At 37.7% G+C, this 22,776-nt stretch overlaps 1 protein-coding gene across 1 annotated transcript in view; it reads right to left on the reverse strand.

The window, feature by feature from the left end:
- Positions 1–2: 2 nt before the first annotated feature.
- Ywhaz (tyrosine 3-monooxygenase/tryptophan 5-monooxygenase activation protein zeta) overlaps positions 3–22,776 on the reverse strand; it is a gene marked incomplete at its 3' end in the record, with an annotated part of 23,768 nt that continues 994 nt past the window's right edge. The window contains exons 2-5 of the mRNA XM_004640091.2: positions 20,952–21,256; positions 3,850–3,973; positions 3,174–3,433; positions 3–47 (exon numbers count right to left, since the gene is read on the reverse strand). Of these exons, the coding sequence (XP_004640148.1) occupies positions 3–47; positions 3,174–3,433; positions 3,850–3,973; positions 20,952–21,245 (723 nt within the window). The remainder of the gene's footprint in view (positions 48–3,173; positions 3,434–3,849; positions 3,974–20,951; positions 21,257–22,776) is intronic.

Below are 22,776 nucleotides of genomic sequence, written 5' to 3' on the forward strand. Positions count from 1 at the left end.
CCTTCTCCTGCTTCAGCTTCATCTCCTTGGGTATCCGATGTCCACAACTAGTAAAGAAAGAAAAGGTTTTCAGCGTGTTTCAGTTTGGAAAAAAAACAACAAAATTTCATATATATGCCAAGGTCCCAGGATGTAACCATATGTTCTAACTAGAAAAAAATTCTTAAGAAATATAGCACTATATATAACGGCTTTTGGATAGGAAAATACCTTAATACATTAATTTTTTCCCCCAATCAGCTTGTAAATATGAATATGATACACCATGTCTTCAAATAACATGGTCAGATTAAAAGAATTCAGTCACTCATAGAAAGCGAAGACAAATTACAAAAAAAAGTTATTAAAAAAAGCCCACTAAGTATCAGTGACTACCAGAACATCAGATTGTCCAGAGAAGCCCAAATGTGAGATATGAATAGAGCATGTTAGAAGTAACTCAATTATAATTATCTAATTTACTTCTTAACTAGTAAGGCTGACTATTCTTCCTTAAGAACTTACACATTGAGTCCTACCTAAAAGAAAGTCAGGCATGAAAGTCAATGTTTTCTGAACTAAAACACAAATTCAGCTTTTTTAACATTTTAAACTTAGAAAAACATACTTTCATCTATTTGTATAACTCAAAATAAACAAAATGGTCAGAACACTATATTCTAAGAAGTATAAATGGAATTGTCTCAAGGTGTGACAGGATTATGGATTCTATTTTAATCAATGGTGCAATCTTTCAACAGGTTAAAAAATAACTTTAAAAACTTGCTTCAATTTTAAGTCTTAATCATTCATATTTTTAACTGATGTTTTATTAAAAGATTGAGTCAAGATGATCTCAACGTTTTGGGAGACTTACAAAACGAGGGTGAGATCCTACCTAACTGTATTTTTCTATTCCCCACATAATACATTAGTTCCACGAATTAAATGTATCTCTGGCCTGGAAACAAGACTACTTCCAAGGTCCTAAGGGGAGCCAAATGACCACTTGTAGCCAGTGTGCTCCTGTTAAACAAGGGGTTGTGTAAGAGAAACTTGATAATGTCTCTTATGCCTTCCTAGTTTTAATCTTCAAGGACAAAGTTTTCCATAAACATTAAAAACTAGATACAAGACAGTTCTCTTTTTGGAGTAATGTACTGAGAATCTTGGCTAAACAGGTTCAGATTACTTAACAAATAGTATTAACCTAAAATAATTATAGCTGATGTTAAGGTTCAGGAAAAATAATGAGAATGGCAATCTGTGGTTTTCTTTTCAACTGTTATGCTGTAGCCTTCATGCTATACGCTGATACCAAAATTCAGCTGATACAGGTATTAGATGAGGCCTGGTCCACAGGGAAGTCTCAAATTTCATCTTTTAAAATTCCATCTCATTACTTCAAACCAGGAAAGTCCTATTCTTTATATCAGCTAAACTGAGTGCTATTATCTGAACAAAACTACATTAGATTTGAGTAAAGGATAAAACTCAAGAGGCTTGCCTGTCTTGCTGGGCTCAAGATTGTTTCATTCTTTACTACAGCTTATTTTCTTGATAAAACAACCCCCAACACAAAACCTACCACCATGAAAACAAACAACAACAAAAACCTCACATGTTTGCAGACATCCTTAAATTACACTTATTAAGATGGTGCTAGTAGGCTGAGGAGATAGCTTGGCCTGGCAAGCTCAAGGACTCAAGCATGATGCCTGGTACTGAATGCCATGTCAGCCCCAAAACCTGGCAAGGTGGCACACACCTGTAACCCCCGTGTTGGGGAGGTTTAGACACAACAGTCTGAACTGTGTAGCGAGATCCTGTATCAAATAGATTTAAAAAATAGTGCTAGCTACTTAATTGGAAATAAACTACCACACAATTGGAAGTAAACCCAATAAAATGATAATCAACAAAAAATAAGCCCTAAAGCCCATAGCACATTACAATGTCAAATTTTTACCTCTACCTGACACACAGCAGACCCCTGATAATTTTTTGATCTATGGCTCAAAACTTCAAAGACAGTACTCATTTTATTTATTTAGAGAAATATTTAGAACCATTAAGGAATTACTATTCACTTCTCTAGTTTTGACATCAGGGTTCTTTTTGCTATCTGGAATATACACCAAGGACATTCATTACTTTCCATAAGTCACTTCCTCTTTTTATTTTTAATTTGTGGTACTGGGGATCAAACATGAGACCCTGTGCTTGTTAGACAGGCAATTATGCCACTGAGCTCGCTCCCTGACCCTTTCTTCCTCTTTTTAAAATAGGACAAGTAATTATTTTTGCTCAGGCTATCTAAAAATTTCTACATTTTCTGATATTAATCACTATCTCCACAAATTTAGAGGCAACTCAGTGTACAAATACCCCATTTTTGAAGTATTTTTTTTATGTATTTAGTACAGGGTCTACAAGGTCTCACTATACAGACTGCACATGTAGTGATTCTCCTTGTTTTCAGCTTCCCAGGCACTGGTATTATAGGCGCGTGTGCCACCACGCCCAGTCTCAATCACCATCTCAGCACACCTGGGGGTGGGGCCGGCATAGTGTCACGTCGGGGATCAAACTCTGGCCCTTATGCTCTGCCTAAGCAAGCACTTTATTCCGCAGAGCTAACTGGCCAGCCCAAATAGTCATGTCATTTTTATTTTTTTCTTCCCAGTACCAGGGATCCAACTTGGGACCTTGCGCTTGCCAGGCAGCCACTTACACCACTGAGGTATATCCCTGGCTTTTCCAAAGGGACTTTTTTTAAAAAACCATTTTCTTTTTTGGTACTGGGAATCGAACTCTAGGCCTCGCGCTTGCTAGACAGGAGTTGCACTGCTGAGCTACATCCCCAACCCTTGAAAGAATTTAAATACAGCCTGTTAGGACATGAAACACTACACTTCCATGACTAAAACAGAAACACTCAAGACACAAAAAATAAGTTTACATCACTCAAAATCGATAATGATAGATAAAACTTTTAGAATTCAGATTTTTAAAATAAATGTCAACTAATAACTGTTCAATTCAGTGCTCGTTATTGTTTCTGTAACGGTTTTCTTCATATAGTTTTAACAGATGGTATATATTTAATTTTTGAAAAGTCTAGAAATACTCCTTGTAGTAAAATATGCTGTCTTCAGCCACATTAATCATTACTGATTGTATTAAGTACTTACTGTCAAGTTGTCTCTCAGTAATTGCATAATTAGCGTGCTGTCCTTGTATGATTCTTCACTTAATGTATCAAGTTCAGCAATGGCTTCATCAAAAGCTGTCTTTGCCAGAGAACAGGCTTTCTCTGGAGAGTTCAGAATCTCGTAATAGAACACGGAGAAGTTAAGGGCCAGACCCAATCTGATAGGGTGCGTTGGTTGCATTTCCTTTTTGCTGATTTCAAAAGCTTCTTGGTATGCTTGTTGTGACTGATCCACAATCCCTGGATAATAAAACATACCCAAACACATGGACTAAGTGTGCATGTCACCTTCATTCTTCAAACCAAACCTTTCATTTAATACCTCAGGTGTAAAACCCAGTGTGTGCTGGGTCACCAAAGGAGCCACTAGTCCAGACAAATAGAACTTTGTAATCCCATTATTATTGTATTTTTAGTAAGTAGTTTGTAACACTCCTCAGTTACGCTATGGCCAATTTCTTAAAATTGTGAGGAAACATCCTTGTACATAAAACCGGCTAGAAAGCAGCTATTTTAGAATACCAATGTTAGGTAGTATTGTAACCCACAAAGAAAGCACCACTGCTTATCATCCAGGGCTAATTAAAAAAAAAAAATTCTATACTGTGGTATTTTATACACATTCAGCCAATAGGTTTAAAACAAACGCAGCCTACCTTTCTTATCATCACCAGCAGCAACCTCGGCCAAGTAACGGTAGTAGTCTCCCTTCATTTTCAAATAAAAGACTTTGCTCTCCGCTTGTGAAGCATTGGGGATCAAGAACTTTTCCAAAAGAGACTTAGGAAGAAAAGAAATAGATGTACTAAGCATGAAACATTTACAAAAGTAATTACATTTCTTAAGCACATAGTATAGACAGTCATTGCCAATAACATAATTGAATTTGTGGTTTACATTGGCAGAAAGCTGAGCTGGGTGAGGAGGCACAGGCCTATAATCCCAACACTTGGAGGTCAAGGAAAAAGAGATCACTGCAAATTCGAGGCCAGCCTGGGTTACACTGAGTTCAAGGCCAGCCTGAACTGCATAGTGAATCCTGACTCAAAAAACAACAAAGGTTGCAAAATACTTTGGGCAGCAATATTTAAAAAAGATTTGAAATTAGTATTTAGCTTACTGAAGGATGACCCAAATGAATATAGGTCCCCACCACATATTTACTCACAGGCTAGCTTTAGAATATGAAGATAGCTCATATTTAATAAGAACAATTACTAATGAGTAGATAAATTCCATTTAAAAGTACTGTAATTATGACCTTAGAGGGAACCTACAAGATGAACTTTTCAGGACTCTAAGGGGATGATAAAGCAGCAAATAATAATATGACTCATACAATCAATCCATGCTGGAGGAAGCTGTACAAAATGAACTACTTCATTTATAAGAACACAGCTAGAAAATAGGTACAATTTTCCAGACAGTGAAAGGATTATGAAATTTATGGATCTGAAGAGCAGCCCTGTTACAATCAAAATGATTTTTATCTGTTTAGACTGTCCCTAAACAGCAGATAAAACCTATAATATCATCTTATAGTTTTGTTTAAAGCTATTAAGAATTTAAGCTTATTTTAATTTTCACATACTAAAAATTACCCTCTACAACTGATTTAAGGCGTATAGATGTGTTGGGGAGACAGTGGAATAGTGTTTTTAGTTAACGAGAAGAAAAACTGCAGCACCAAATGAGACAGGCATTTTAAAAAATCCTCTATTACCACACCCAGCAAACTCTTGAAATTAGAATGATGGCTAATTTCAACTGGCTTGAGTTCCAAATAAATCAGTTCTTACAAGGAAAAAAATATCTAATGCTTGGTTTGTATACTTGAAGGCAGTTACCCTCAGAAGCATCTATTTATATGACTATAAGCATATGTAAAAGAATAAGTCATTTAAAATGCTAAAATTTTAAAGCTACACCAGGAAATTTAATAACTTCTTTAGGCCCTGTGTTCACAAATGTCACTAAAAGGACTTATTTTTATGAGTAATAACTTCTGTATCCCTAAAGGAGGATTTTTTTTTTTTCCCCAGAACGCCTTCAGGGCAGGTTTGGCTGGCTTGAGTTGTGGGGATCGAACTGCAACAACCTGAGCCTGACAGCTTTGTTGAAGCAGCCACTTAAAGAACTGAGCTAAGGGGCAGGCCCCCAAAAAGGCAAAAGGATTTTTTTTGTATCCCTAAAAATGTCTTATTTTACACTGGAGCTATCTCATGCTGAACAAGTTGCCTAGGCATTAATAAGTTAAGTGTACCTTCCCTTAAGCTAACCACTGAATTTGCCATTTAACAACTGAAAGCTACTAACCAGAACCCACAGGAGGGCTCCTTACTTATTGGCCTGCAGACCGAAAGATGACAAAATGTTTCTGGTAAAATGCTGACCCTAAAAAGTTGCAGAAGGTACCCAGCCAACAAAATGATCTAGCCAGCCACAACCCCTAAGTGAAGGCTTATCAGGTATTTCAGGCCCAGCTTGAAATCTTAGCTCAATGCAGCAGTAATGACCACAGCCAGTAACAGGTAACATGTGGAGAACTGTCCAATAGTCCTGCCAATCCATAGAACCACAAGGAATAAATCAGTTTTGAATAAATCAGTTTTGTATAGCTTTTGATAACCAAGACAAAGCCCTACAATTCAATATGGAATCATAACATTATTACTATTTTTATTATTTTCTGTGATTTGACTCTTCCGTATCCCCATCCATGATGTGCGAATTATAATTATCCCTCATTTTATACAAATCAGTGGAACCCAACAATGTGAAGTGCTCAAACTCAGCTAGCTTGTAAAGGCACGCCTCCAACTAGACAGGATCACTAGTACTAACATTATGCTATGTTTTTCTGCCTCTATGGGCTGTTATGCCTACTGAAAAGGATGTGATCCCAAGACTTCACAACAAAACTAGGAATCCAAGTTAAAAAAAAGATGTAGTACCGTACTGTACCAACAAGAGTAATCTAGAGTATACTGGTTCTTTAAAAATGTAATAAGACAGGCACTGACAAACTACAGATCACCAAGAGTAAGCGAAAGGACAGTGAGGACACCAGCACAGCTATGAAGATGAGCATTAGCAGGACATGAGTGACTACCAAAGACTGGTAAAATTTAGGAAGACAGAAAATTTTGGTTCAATGAGACAACTTACGAGTTGTTCAACATTGGAAATCAGTCACCTGTTTAGGCTAGGCAATGGGTTCTCTTTTATTTTTTTGAGTTCTTTTTTAGATGCATAGAAGTCAGATGTGGTTTCAACTCTTAAGGGGAAATACAGAATTGACCAGGTTAAAGTATAACACAAATGAAGCAATTGTAATCGCTTGTCAAACTGATCAAAGAGTAATGAAGGCTCATTTCCAGGCTCAGAAGCCACAGGAGAAAAGCACATGTAGAGTAATGTTAAGGACAAAAGAAAGCTGCAACATGTTATCAAAAAGCATCAGTATAGCACAACAGAGGTGAGCGAAGTAAAATAGAAAAGGAATGATGGCTATTTTCAAAATGGAGCACCTGGGGGCCTGCCCGGTAGCTCAGTTCTTTAAGTGGCTGCTTCAACAAAACAGTCAGGCTCAGGTTGCTTGGGTTCGATCCCCACAACACAATACAGCCAGTCATGCCTTGAAGGCATTTGGCGTTAAAAAAAAAAAAAAAAAAAAAAAAAATGGAGCACCTAATATCCTGTGAAACAAACAATACTACCTTGTACAATTTGTTCACTACAACAGTATGATGAAAGCAAGAGCAAGAACCTGAATTTAAAAGCAAAATAGTGGTAGGCACAGTATTAGGTAAGTTAAAGTGCTACAACAACTTGTACTACAAAATGAAATGTTTACTGTCTAAAATCTGTCACTTAACAAAATTCTGCAATGTGTACAATGGCTGCTGGTTTTTTGACAGGGTATGAGCAGATGGCTTAGAAAGCATTTCGAATAGACCGACACACAGGGACTATGTTATGGTTTGTATCTAGGTGTCAAAGCCTCATGTAAATCATGGGGCAGTCACCACTTGAGGGGCAGAGACTAGGGCAGGGCTCAAGGGGCAGGGCCAGAGGTATGAAGGTTAAAATGACAGCCTGCGCCTCCCTACTCCCCCTAGGACCAGTGGCTTCGCTTAGAGGTGTGGAGGGGGTCATCCTGGACACAGCAGCACCCCAGCCTCTCTTCCAGACCCTGTGGTGCAGGATGGCAGTGTCTCGAGGTCTTGCTATGTAATTCAGGCTGCTTTAGAGACTAGGAAACCTCCAGTAACTGTAAGCTACCTTTCCTTCCCTAAGCTTGAGTGTCAGGTATTTGTCCCAGCAATAAGAGAAGAGTAACTAAAACGAAAATACTGTCACCTTTTTGGAAAGAACAATAATCTAAACCATCATACTTTCAGTACTCTTTAAGTTAATCAAATTACCGTAAAAAAATGGGTACACTGCAACTTATACACACCATAACCAGTTCAATTCATTCACTCAGACACTGCCTTAGTTCTGAACACTCATGTGAACTATTTTTTTTTTTTTTTTTTTGGTGGAACCGGGGATAGAACTCAGGCCCTTGCGCTTGCCAGGGAAGCGCTTATTCCACGGAGCCATCTCCCCGGCACTAATTTTATTTAAAAAAGAACTCCCATATTTCTAACCCAATCATAGTAGTTACCTCTTTCTGAACAGATACCATTCCAGAAAAAACCCCCCAAAACCCAAAACTAATAACCAATGCTTTGTATTTGTTTAAAAAATTTTTGGTCTCAAGTTCTCTTTATGTGCATACCACTTATCTTCCTCACTTCATTAATTTGTAAAATGGTTGCCAAATACCTCTGAATTCAGATTGGCTACAGTTCTTTCACTGGAGAGAACACCTGAAAGCTGCCACCTCAGAGCTGGTTGTGGGGTCAGCTGCCACTGTGGGCCTGTGGAGATGCTGTGAAGTATAAAAACACTAGGAGCCCAGGAAGTACCATTCTATCCTGATTTACCAGATAGGAAGAAATGGGGGTGATGAGCTTCACCATTTATAAAGTCAGCGGTCCCCCCGCCAAAGCCTTACAAAGGTTCAAGTTCAATGCCTACCCATGGCTATCTTTAGGCAGCTCACTGCACACAGGTAAAGCATCAGCCTGCCTGTAAACATAAACCATGTTACAGCAAAACACAAAATATCACTCATACGCTTATGCAGGTACCACCTACTATGTGGCATGAATAAATCTGTGAGCTGCATCTTTGAAAAAAAATACATATATTTAGTACAAGGTCTACAGGGTCTCATTACACAGATCAGACTCGTAGTAATCCTCCTGTTTTCAGCCTCCCAAGTGCTGGGATTACAGGCACACATCACCACATCCAGTCCCAAGATGTATTAAAACAAGCTAATAATAAGGTTCAGCACGTAACTCAAATCATCGCAAGCATTCTTCATAGAGACAATCACCCCAAGGTGACTTACTATAGCCACACGTTTTATATTTATGCCTTCTACCCTCCATGGCTCTAAAATATTTGAAAAAAAATACGTAAAACACATACACACCTTAACCATTCCCCGACAATATTGTGTTAACTTAAAATGGCATTAACATTTTATGAGCAACATAAAGATTTACTGGTGACATAAAGTATAGAAAATGTGGAGAGATTACATGCAAATACTACCATGACGATCTGAGGGACTGAGCTTCAGAGGTCAGCAGGGTTCTGGAGCCACATCCCTACAGACAAGAGGGACAACTGCACTTTCCACTTTGCTTCATGAAAAAAAACATCAGTAAGGACTATTGCAATTTTTTGACTTCAAGAACACTAATACATTTTCTCTTAACTGATGAGTGCAGAGGTGAAGCATATTAAAAGATGCAATATGAACCACTGCCTTGATTAGTGCTACAGAATCAGCAGTTTCAGCCACCCTTGCTTCTATCCCATTGTTGAAGTCAGAACAGTTAATAAAGGCCAATGCTAGTATCATCATGAAACTGTAACCTCAAGGAGCCATTGGAAAGATTTCTCAAAAGCCTGCACATCATTTTTTAAACCTGTGGATTTAAAATAATCTGTGCTATGTCATATGCTTTAAAATATCAACTTTTGTCAATACAGCTTTGGAAAAAATTCAAATTTGTTCTACATACCTCTCAAAACTTAGCTCCAAGGCTATGCTCTCCCTAAATCTAGCTCTTACACTTCATCTACTTTGTCTATACCACTAGTGTCTAGTTTGCAGTTGCAAGAGAAAAAAAGCTATATCCTAATTTCTGTAAGAACCACACTAACTATGCTATATCACAAATAGAATATGACACAGATGCCGACAAGGAACAAAGCACAGATCTGTATCACAACGTGTGGGTAGGAACCAACTTATACAACAATAAAAGTATATGATCCTATTCAAGGATGTACTGCTTTGTGTACCACAGAAATTACCAAAAGATTAACAGATTATCTCAAATGAAGCGGAATGAGGTCACAGGTTTGCTTTTTGAATAATATCTATGTTTTACAGTATCTAAATTATCATACATAGCCAGTGTAACTTAAGATTTTATGGCTTTGTACCTTCAACTTTTCACAGACTTCTCTTCTTGGGGTAGGGGGCCTATTGGGGACTGAACAAGGACATGTGCACTGCTTCAGCCCACTCATAAATTATGAACCAGGTTCTTACAAAGTCAGTAAGTTACCCAGATGGGCTTGAATTTGGAATCCTGCCTCTACTTTTGCCTTCAAGAGCTGGGTTTACAGTTGTGTGCCACCACACCTGGATAACACACAAGCATTCTTTCTTTGCCTACTCTGTTTGAGATAAGATCTCTATATGGCTCACACTGGGCTTGAATTTGTGGGCTCAAGTGATCCTCCAGCACTGGCTTGCTGAGCAGCTAGCACTACAGGCTCCACAAGGACATTTTGCCCATTTTAAACACTAGAACATTAAATCTCAACTGACTTATAACGAAGTCAGGAGACCATGTTAGCTACTGAGATAGCAACAGAAGAGACGTGACAAAAGTTTCTAAGACAATTAAGATACAGTGGCAAGTTTCTAAGATACAATCTTCATCACGGTATTTCACTACAGCATTGTGAAATCCTCCCATTTTATCCCAAAAAAGCATCTCAAATACTTTTAACTACTTCCTACCCTACCATTATCTCTTTTATAGTGTTATGATTTGTGTCTAGCTGTCCCCCCAAAGCCTCATGCAGTCACAGGGTGGCTTTTGATTATTGTGGGTATGGGTTCTGCGCTCACCCCGGGGCGATATAAGGAGGGGAAGAGAGGCTAGCTAGCTGCCTGAGCTGCTACTGCCTCTCCCTTTACTCTCCTGTTCTTTGCCTCCTGCTTTCTACTATGTGTCACTCGGCCTTGGTGGCAGCTGAGTATGGACTGAAACCTCCACTGTGAGCTTTTATAACCTTTTCTTCCTTCATTTCAGGTGTCGGATATTTTGTCACAGCAATGAAATAACAGTAGCTGAACAAGATGGCTCTTAACATGTTTACAATAGGGCCTTAATTTTTGTCTTGTTGATGAGCAGACTTCAGTGGTTCAAGTCAGTGTGACTAGTAATGGTCACACTGCCGCCTACCTCCTTCTTCTTTTATGGGGGAAGCCAGGATTGAACACAGGACCCCATGCATGCCAGGCAGGCACTGTGCTGCTGAGCTATATCCTCAACCCCACCTGACTTTCCTTAAAAGCGAAGTCTGAGAATTTATAGACTAGGAAAACATAGACTAAACTTTAAAAATATTAAAAACAAATACCCAATTATGAAGTACTTCTTGATTACTTCAGTGCTAAAAAATGGCCATCTGCCACAAATACTTCGATTTAAACTATTAGGGACTAAGTGCTTTCGTTGGGCTTGTCAACTAAAATAAAAGAACGTATCTAACAAAAAATGTATTTCAAAGAAAAATCACAAGTTATATAGCTGATCCTATTTTCTTCTTTGAATAACCTCATTAAGTTGACAACTTAGTTGGAAAGCACGTCGACAAAAATACATTTAGTACATACCTTTTGACAAAGTAATTACAATTGGAGGATGTCTTTTTTGTGACAGGGTCTCACTCTGTTCTCCAAGCTGGCCTTGAGCTAACTACATAGCCCGGGCTGGCCTCCAACTTGCCCATGATCCTCCTACCTTGGCCTCCTTCCCAGGAGCTAGGATTATAGGTTTGTACTACCAGGTGAGGTCCAGGGTATCTACGCTGAACAATCCAACAGATATATTTACAACACATAACATTTTTAGCAATTCTCACTGTTGTTTAAGTGTAACGTATTACTAGGTAAGCAGCGTTATTATTTGTCTTCAAATATGATTTACTGAAGGCACAGTACTGCTTCCAGGAACTGCCTAAAACACAATGATAATGAGAAATCATAGTACAAAACATAATAACTTGGGGCCGGGGAGATGGCTCAGTGGAATAAGCGCTTCCCTGGCAAGCACAGGGGCCTGAGTTCAATCCCTGGTTCCGCAAAAACAAAAAACAAAAAAACATAATAACTTGGCAGCAGTCTTGATAAAGTGCAACATTATGAAAGGCAAAGACTAAAAACTGATCTATATTGAAGGAAAAATAAAATTCAAAACATCTGGAAATCACTAAGAAAATATGGTGGTACAATCTGAAATTTAAACAGATCTTCAGGCTATGTAAGACTTTTCTAATTATTTTATTCTTGGTTTAAAATTATATTGTGGTTATATAACATGTTAACAACTGAGAAGTTGAAGAATGAATATATCAAGTTCTTCATACCACTGTATTTTTCTATTTTTTTCCTAAATCTAAAATCACTTCAAAATGAAAACAAAGAACTAGAGACATATAGACAAGCACAGGTACAGCAGATATTTTTCTCTCTCTCTCTTTTTTTTTTAAGGACAAAGTCTCACTATGTAGTTCAGGCTTGCCTTGAACTATCAGCAATGCTGTTTTTGCCTTCAACAATTACAGTATACACCACTACACCCAGCCCCCACTGCTTATTTAACATTGTCAATTCTCTAAAAAAAGTATTCTAAGGAGTATTCCTAAAGAAATGGCATACAAAATGATGCATTTGTGAAGAAAAGTAAGGGAGAAAAAATGTTCTCATTTTGCCTTAAAGAGTACTTCCCTAAGGGTTGTTTTAATTTCATGAAGACTGAAAATACAGCTGAGCTACATTTAAGATGATGCTACAATGCTCAAATACGAGTGGAAAAAAACCCAATCCTTTATGACCTCTTAAGATTGTACTGTCATGGCTTATTCTGCACAAACAACGAAAGACATCAGAATGCAGAAATGCCTCCTTTCACACAGAGGACAGCTTCCCACTTCAAGGCTAAAAGGGAGAAGGTGGCAAGAACTTGAGGTGTAAGAGCCCTCAACCATACTGTTATTGTAATTATTATAAAACTCTTCGGATAAAATCTAAAAAAAGCCTTTGTGTTTAAAATTCAGAGGGGGTAGTGTTTCTTGGTTATTGAAAACCCCCTCTTCCTCTCATAACCATGTTATCTTGCAAAAGAATTAAGTTTTGATAAGGTGATATTACATAAGAGATTAAAAACAAGAACATGTTTGATATGACTTAAAATAAATCACTGACCCTCTGGGCATCAAAGGTTTTGATCTGGTGAAATGCAAATGCCATGTGGATGTTCTTTCAACTCATCTGAGGAATTCTTTAAGATTCAACTCTTTTTTTTCAACTCCCTGTTTAGTATTTTAAAAACTCACAACATACTGTCCTCCACAAATGCCACTCAAAAACAAAGCATCTTCCTTTCAAAAATATAATTTCACTGCAATTCTCAAGCACAATGTAGAAATTCTTTCATGAATACAGGCAACTTCCTTACAACTTTTTACTTTATTCTACAAAACTTCCTACAGCTCTTACAATTCTAAAATGAAAGTAAATCCACTAATTTTTTGCAGGAGGGCCCATTACTGTGAAAATTAGTCTCTTACTCCCCCTTGTGGCCGGAGCAACTTTTCATTTTTCTCTTAATTGGATCTTCCTGTTGCTTCCAACCAACCACTTAGCTGTCAACATCCTGTAATGACATGGGATGGTATCAATAATTTATTTTTACTGATTTTTTTTTTTGTATTTTTAGTAAGGGTCTACAGGGTCTCACTATGTAGATCGTACTCGTAGTGATCCATCCGCCTGTGCTCAGCCTCCCAAAGAGCTGGGATTACAGGCGGGCGACCAAGCCCAGTCTCAATGGGGGCGGGGCCAGCACAGCCCGCAGGGGTCTGCCTAAGCAGGAGCTTTGATCCTCTGAGCCATTTGGCCCGCCCAAGAATTTAGTAAACTGTCTGGAACTTTCCATGAAATGTCTGATTGAATTGTATTTGTATTTTGTTGTGAAATTTTAAATGTGCAACAGAGATCATCCAGAGATAGCTGTTTAACTTCAGCAACAAGACTGAAGAATAAAAGGATTTCCACCGCAGTGTAACAATTCATTTTTCCAACAATGAAGAGGCAGTGAATTTTCAGCATTTACTTAAACATCAACAAAAAATTTGATACAAGCCTATTACTCCATTAATAAATACTAATTACACCCCTAAATGTAAATATTTCTGTTCAAAATTAAGCAAGATGTCAGCACAAAACTTAATGCTGCTAGAAATGCGTAGTGCTGATTTTTGTAAAAAATCAATTGGATGCATGGCTAACCAAGCAGAACCAAAAACTGCCAAGTTAAATCAGTACAGGCAACTACCCGTTTCCGGATCACTAATGCTGGCAAAGTAATTCCTGAAGGACTCAAGTGTCTTTAGAAACAAACCCAAAATGTAACCCCTAAAGAGAATCAAAATGGCAAGAAGCACCAAAGAGAACTGAGTAGGCGGCACTGCCAGAATTCTTCACCCTGTGTGGCCCAGGAAAGTCATACAGTGGACACATACAGCCCATTCCTCAATTATTTCTATACAAAGTTGTGTTTAAAACATTGGGGTTTTTTAAATAGGTTCTTAAAATTTGCACATGTACATTGTGTATAAATTCTCTAGTGCAACTATTAGACCTTTTTAGAAAGACTGAAAACCAGCTTTGCCAAGTTCTACCCTCCTCCAACCAATATTGCTTTTTGTGTGTTTTTTTTTTTTCCTTTCTAGCTTGTATAGAATTAAAAGCTGGGGCTTTTATATTTTTTATGTCATGGAGCTTATAAACTTAGGTAGTCAATTAAACATTAAAGTTTCATGGTTATATCTGCATAACTTGTACTAAATTTATCACCATCTTAAAATAAGACAGGTTTATTCCCATGATCCAACTACAGTCTAACAATTCAATCCCTTCTTTCAAATAAGTACAGAGAGGAAGTAAGAAGACATTACTCAACAAAAGTGTGATGACTTTGCACTGCCCAACATATTGCTCAGTATTACTACTTACCAAAGTAAATCAAGAACTTGCTTTTCCTAGTCTAAACATTCAATAGCCCACCTATGTAAGACTGTCCTCAACTGTCAATTCCACAGAATCATCTTTAAAATTGTAATATACTCTGGGTGGATTTTCATTAGGTGTCTGAGTTGAATGCAATGCAATTATGTCATTCCAAAATTTGAAAAATGGTATTTATAACATTTTAAGAGGGCGGAGAAGCTGACAGTTCATGGGGCTGGGATCAAGAAGCAGATCTTACTCAGAAGAGGAATTGTAGCTAATGAGAAACATCAACTACTAGTGGATGCCTTGAGAACAACATCAGATCCTAAAGATTGTGGATTCCGCCCCCCATCTCTGGGTTTTGATGGTGTGGAACACTGATAGGTTTAAGAATATCTGCTGAAAGCTTCTCCAGTATCTTTGTTTTCTGAGCAACCTCTGCCTGGCTGTTTAAGAAACATGTGGCTACTGTCCCTGAGCAGATAGCCAGCTCCAAACTTTAATAATGTCCCAAATCATTAAGTAAGTCAAATAAAGTGAAATTCTTACACTATAAACATTGGGTCTTTGCTATAAATTAAATGCGATAGAGAATTAAGAGAAATAGAGAATGACCCTTGCACAAAAATGTTCCCAGTAAAATGGGAAATGCTGACTTACGCTGGTTCAGCATGACATTCTCCACATGCTAAATTCAAGTTTGTACCATCTAAAAGCAAAGTGTATCACACTCCTTCAGGGTACAAATATCAATGGCCCAGCTTTTCAAGGAGAATGAAGGACTGAATGAAGTCAGTCCCCTTAAGTTGAACATGACTTAGCTATCAATACTAAAATTAAGTTCTGAATCAGAGGATGAAGCTGAAACCCTCAAACCATAAAGAAGAGAATTAGCAAAGACTAGCACCAGAGAAAGAAGACCAAGCTATAGCTAACAGCTCTGTGCAAGAGATATTGGGAAGGATGGCAGTGTTTTAGACAGATTACAGTAAAATACCTATACAACAAAACTAGGAAAACAATAAATATAGCAACTTCAGGTTTGTACGTGAGCTTTTGCACATTAGGAGTAGACAAGTTTATGTGCACAGTATCATTTCTTTTTTACTTTGCAATGTGTACTTCTCCTGGGAACCACCCATGGGAACATATTCAAATGACTGATTACCAGCAGGAATGTAATCACAGCAAAAGCAATTTGCACCGAGAAAAAATTAGGGCAGGTAGTTTCAAAAGGAAGACAAACTTTGACTTTAAGCATACTGAAAATAATAGCAGTCCCAAGTCCTGTGACAACAGTTTGTCCCCAATGTAAAACTGTTGAAGAGTAAAGCAAGAGCTATGGGAAAAGGAATGAAACAGGTTTAAGGATCCTAGAAAAACTTTTAAAAGCCTTAGCAAAATTTTAAGGGACCACACATTTATCTTAGTTGATAACAAAACACCCATCATTTGGACTCTGCCTCACACATGCTTCAGGATAACTGTGCCATCTATTTTGGGAACAAAAATTTATGATGAAATAAACACTGTAAAGGTTATACAAAACCATTTATTTTCTCTACTAGGCTCCCTTTATGTGCAAGAATCAATAAAGCTGGAGTTAGTGTGAGGTAGGACGTAACCCTGCCTTTCATAGCTGATCTGTAAAAATATTAAACCATGGGTGACGAACTGATAGAAGGCACTGAGAACATACTCTGCTATTAAGATGTTCTAATTTCTTTATAAAACAGACTATTTTTACATATTTACCAACTTTATTTTTCTTTTTTTGGTGGAACCAGGGATTGAACTCAGGCCCTTACACTTGCCAGGGAAGCACTTACTCCACTGAGCCATCTCCCCAGCCCCTACCAACCTTATTTTTATAAGGCAATATTTGCTGTCTTCTCTTTCATTTGAAAGTATTTTCCACAGTCCTTCAAGTCTCTAATGCTTACTTTTATAGCATACAGTGGGCCTTTCACGATCAGACCTATATCCATCTCTTTGAGTCTCATCTCTTGCTGGATTTGTAAATTCTATTTCACTGACTGAAGCCCACATCTCGGAGCTATATGCTCCAGGCAATCACCTTTTAAAACAATGACATACTTACCAAGAAATATTTGTTTCCCAAACTATATCTTGACAATTAGTTGTCATTAAGTGTAACCTAATGAAATTGCAAAAGGATTTGGAAGAGATCTCATGGAAACAGGCAAATGAATACACATTTTAACTTAAAATTGGTGACTAAAGCTAAATATGATCATATTTTAGTTGTTTTTCAAGTAACCAACTAGGAAGCTTGAGGTGTCATAGGATCTCTTTGAATAATAAACTGCTGCTCATTAAACACACAAAAATCAAAAGGCAAAAAGCTGTAAGCTACTACAACCCTGAAGATGGCTTACTCCTCACTTTCCTAATTCAAGCAGATATGTTAGGGCCAGAGAATGGACAAAGTCAGAGTGCAATTATCTTGTAGTACAGATTCTTCCTACATCATTAGACTTTTCTCAGATTCTTCATTCTAATTCTGGTCAGAAACCCTTTTCTTTTAGTTAACTTTTTAACTACTTTCACAATTCATACTGTTAACAAACATCTCTAGGTCATCAGTAAGCCCTTATGGGCTGGACCCAATTCTTTTAAGTACTGCTTAATATTATGTTAGGCTAACTGGTTGCTCTTGATCCAGTTTTTCTCCATGCCAAACAAGGAAGACCTACCTTTGGGATCATCTTCCTTTTATTTCTATCACATGCACTCCATATTCTTCAGTCTTCCCAACCGTACAAAATACCTGAGTACTAACACTTACTAAAAGACTAATGAAATTACCTAAAAGATACTGTTCAACTGCTCCTTCTTGGAAGGCACTGTAGGTGTCTACATCATGTAGGTTCTTTGTACTTCAAAATCAATATATGACAGAGACATGCGAATACTGTAATTATAACAGAAAGTGGGTATAGCAACGCATAATTCTTCTGAAAAGCTCTTACTCCAACAAATGAACTGCCTAGTGCCACTCAACTTAAAAACTAACCTAATATAGCAGTTTAAAAGGCCTAATTAGATTCAGAGTGGGGAGCACTGAAAAGTTGTCTGGTGTCTTGGTCCTACTTGCAGCAGTGTGGTTCTGTGGGCTGGAGATTAACCAGTGCTCAGCAACCACACCTTAAAACTCCCAGGCAAATCAAGTACACCTCAGTCAAGTTAACCTGAGTCACTGTTATAGTTATTCAATTACTGCTGCCAACTGTTAAGTGAAGACAGACTTTACTGCTTCCTCTCTCAGGCCGCCTACAAGCACCGGAAGCCAGTATTTGCCCTGTATCAGTGGCTTTTAAAACTTTAAATGAAACATTTGAAACTGATAGGCTCAACTGCCTGCCCACCCCAGAAAATTCACATGGACTGCAAGAGACCCATGTGCACTATTATAGACAGTCTAACTATTGAATGAGTTCCACAATGCAAAACTGGTTTGACTAATAATCTTCAGGTTTTTATGCAATAGGCATTGAATGAAGCTTTCTTGTATATATTCCCTCATTTTTACATCTTATTTGCAAGACAAAAATTACCCAACTTTGACTGCATCTACCAGATTTATGCAGAAGTACCAGGTATTATCACTAGTGGCTGAGGCCCTCTCAACCAAGACCCCATTTGTCCTAAGCACCTGGTATGAAGGGCAAACTGCATTAGTTCAAATACTTCAATTTCAAATGAGAAAAAAAGGCTTTCTGATCTTTCTGCAACTAACAAAGTCCACGTTGTGAAGACTGCTGCAGTGAGCATCCCCAAATACCAGTAATACTCTGCAACTCCTTCCGACAAGGAAGGAATCTGTTCTCAAGTGGCATATAAACTTGATAATACACATAATAAAAATGAGTTACTGAAGATATAAAGGAAAAAAATCAGGAAAAATTCCAGCAATTAGGCTGGAAGGTATTTTCTTAGCCAATTTGGTCTATTAATACCAGCCAGAAACATTAATTCTGCCAAAGTATTATAATAATTTTTCTCAAAATAAAAATATGCATATTTTTATCAAGTACAATAGTTGAAAATTTTTTCAAGTATCAGCTCTGCCTACACGTTTCTATGTCAATACGATCTCTTTGAAAAACATGGTAATTAAATTCACTTGCAAAGAATCAAGGTATGTATTAACAGTGAGTATTTGTAGGCTGAAATAAAAATGATGTAGAAAAACAGCAGCACGGATGACCTAATTCTAACTACTATTCACTTTCTCAAAAGCCCTTCTTGTTTATTTTACCAAGTACTAGAGTATCTATCCATTACTATGAACTATGTAAGTAAAAGGTAACAGAATTGCTCTGTAAATTGTCTAAACCATTCACACGCTAAACTTTTAAAATGAAAACTTCATTTAGACTTTGTTAGAAGCCGGTATCATTCTAAGGTAAACATAACTACTAAAATTAATAAAAATGGATCTTCTTAACTGTCTTTAAAAGATTAAAGACCCATTCTCATCTACTCTGACTAGGAAATTAACTTTTTCTTCATAAAGACACCAAACAGAGGCAAAATTAAAAGCTATGAGTCTTCCCCTAGAAAAACTCTCACAAGAACTTTTATACTGTGTTTGGGAATTAGGCAAATACATACCTGGAATAGCCAGTAAGCTTTTTAATAGAAAGTTAAGTGTTAACCACATTACTTTTTATTTCTAAAACTGACTAATGTTAAGGAAAATTCTAACTTGCAATGTGTTTGGAAGCCAAAATTATCGAAAATTGTTGATGAAGGGGACTAACCTCAAGAAAACGAACAGAAACACACAAAAAAGAAAACACTAGTCAACAGGGTAAGCAAAACCCCCCCGCCCCGATTTATTATAGAAAAAATAATTACAGCTGGGTGTGGAAAACATTTGTAATCCCAGCAGCTAGGGAGGCAGAGGCAGTAAGATCACTGGGAGTTTAAGGCCAGCCTGAACTGCAGAGTAAGACCCATCTCAAAATTTTTTCAAATTTTAAACATTCTTAATTACCTTAACAAATCATAAGATACATGTCAGCCTTGATAAAAGCATAATGTTCCTTTCTTCATATTAAAAATCGACTGTCATAGACAAATTACAACTTTTTTGTTGCATCTAAGACAGATATCACATCAAGACCCTGGGACTGTGAGTCCACTTTAAATGAGAATAAAAAAAGCTTTAAAGACAGTCTTAAGAAAATGTCCCACATTGCTTGTTTCAGTAGTTGTTCTATGAAATCACATATACTGCACCTGGCATTCTGTAACCTGCCTTTAAAAATTAGGATATTCTGTTTTTGCAAACCAGAGCCCCGCCATAGTAACATCCATGGTGTAACAGATATCTAAATGCAATTACTTTTTAAACCGCTTCTGGTATTACCCAAAAATTCCTAGGCCACTTTAAAGAACTAGTACTCAAGTGTATTAAATATGTTCTTTTTTTTTTTTTTTTTTGCGGAACCAGGGATTGAACTCGGGCCCTTGCGCTTGCCGGGGAAGCGCTTATTCCACTGAGCCATCTCCCCAGCCCCTCAAGTGTATTAAATACGTTAACTGGTTGGACTTTCTCTATTAGATTAACCTCAACTTTCTAGTACTCGTGTGTATTAAAATTAAACATTATGTTAACTGATTGAATTTTCTATTAACCTCAACTTTCTGAATCAAAAAATTCATTGACATTGAAAATGAACCAAAATGTTCAAATTTTCAAGTTTTTTGAGATACACAGGGTTTCCACACAGAGGTATACTATTTTTGAACCTGGAAAATCAAGTTTTTGAGTTATTCATAAGCTTTCACCATGGCTGTTAGTACTCAAAGCTGACTTTCAACATTTAAATCAGGAGAAAGCACCAACTGTAGGGTCAGAGCTTTCAACATGGCTGACTCACTGCGTTATCATTAGAGTGGCTGATCCACAGAAGGGCCCCTGTGCCTACATTGAGCCTATTACATTCCACACAAGACAAAACGTGTAAAACTCTTACACTCACATACATTTAAGACAATTAAAACTACAGACATCATAACCAGACTCAAAATGGTAGTACAGTCCAGCTTAATGTTTTAACTAGTATAAAATGTAACCAAATGTATGGTTTTGTGAAATTATGAAAATTACTGCATTTATTTTACTTGACCTACAATTATTTCAACACTTTTAAATACTACCCTGAAATCATTTAAACATTGACTTTTTTTAAAAAGAAAAAGAATTAACTAAGGAAAGAAAAACTGTACTGTAACTGATACTCAAGATAGGACCCCTACGTTATAATAAAGGTCAAGCCTCACCAGTACATCGTTGCAGATATCCCTTAGCTCAGTCTCAATTTTCTCTCTGTATTCTCGAGCCATCTGCTGCTTTTTCTCAGCACCTTCCGTCTTTTGCTCGATACTTGAGACAACCCTCCAAGATGACCTACGGGCTCCTACAACATTTTTATAAGCAACGGAGAGAAGGTTCCTCTCCTCATTAGATAATTCAGCGCCTTGCTCAGTTACAGACTTCATGCAGGCTGCCATGTCATCATATCGCTCAGCCTGCTCGGCCAGTTTGGCCTTCTGCACCAGCTCGTTTTTATCCATGCCTGGATGTTCTGCGGGAAGAAAAAAGGAGTACTTAGAAATTTTTTCCCATTTAAATATACACATTCTAAATCATACATGTAGTTAATAACTCTATACACACCTCAAGATATACTGAAACATTCTTCATACAAAATACAACTTCATAAAAAAAGATGACTAAAGTAGAAAAGCTGGCATATTCACATACAGTAATAGATTTCAACTAAGATTGCATTAGTTCACCTCTCTAGAAGATCCCAATCTTCTAAAGATTAGGTCTAAAGGTTTTCAAAGCACATCTGGGTAAAAGCACTACCTTAAAAACCAGCTCCTATATGGCCAAAAATTTTAGCTTGTTTCCAGTATCTCTTAAGTTAGCCAAATTTAAGCAGCTTCTCAAACCCCTCAATGCAAAAACGAACACAAAAAAGCTGAACATTAAAATTTTTATCATACTTCGACTATTACGAGTGTCAGTCTGGTGCACTTCACATTTTTAATTTTCATATTTAGCCATGTCATTAAATTTTAATTGGTATTACCTTCACCCAGAATCTATTAGATCTTTACATAGGCCAGCTGATTAGGCATAATCACCAAATTGGAGCTTAATTATGAATACAAAAACCATCAACCAGCACCTAACCCCTAGTCTTGTCACATGCGCATTCACTTAAAAAATATGCTTGCATCCCAAGATATCCTCAACTCTCAAACATGTCACATTGGAAGTTCCAAGTGTTTCAGTGTCAAGCTTAATGTACATTTTGTTTCTATGAGCAGTAGCCACAATCTGAGCAATACTCAAGCCTCACCTTCCCGTCTTCCCACCTAATTTTCTTTCATTTTAAATTTCCATAGCCTTCATTCAATGTATTTCAACATTTTTCTTCCAAGTTACCCCAAGATGGTACCAAACCACAGTGTGCACACAAAAAAAAATTTTAAAGAAAAATATACATCCCGAAAAACACTATTAAATTACAAAGTGTCTGAAGAGCCTTCTACTATGGGAACTGACTCCTTTTACCTTTCTCTGATAAACCTAATTTTTTTCCCCAACCAAATTAAGAGTCCCCACCATTTAAACAAGGAATCAACTAAACTGAATGTAAGATGTACTATTTCAACGGGTAAAAATTTGTGATCGCAAATTAATTTCCTCCTGGGAACTCAGGAACGTTGTCGGGTTTGTGCTGCCTCTAATGAAAAATGATTTCAAACCAGGACAAAGGTTTCCCTCCCCAGCCAGCGGTTGGGCACAAGGGGAAGTGGCCTGCGTTTCTCACGGCTAACAGGGCGGGAGGCCTCGCCACTACACTGCGGAGAGCTTCGCCACACCCAGTTAACTCTTTGCGGGCCGCGGCGTCGTGAAGGCGAAGCGGAACCTCGCAGACCGTGACTTTCAAGTGCGAAACCTCCGTCCGCGCCATCCGCAGCCGCCTCCCCTGCGTGGCTCCGCCCAGGCGGGTGCCTCCGCACAGTCCCGACTCCTTTGTCATGGCGGACCGGTGTCAAGGAGCCCAGCCTCCCGCCCTGAGTGCAATCC

This window comes from Octodon degus, unplaced genomic scaffold (assembly GCF_000260255.1).
Source record: "Octodon degus isolate 3935 unplaced genomic scaffold, OctDeg1.0 scaffold00118, whole genome shotgun sequence".
Lineage (NCBI taxonomy): Eukaryota > Metazoa > Chordata > Mammalia > Rodentia > Octodontidae > Octodon > Octodon degus.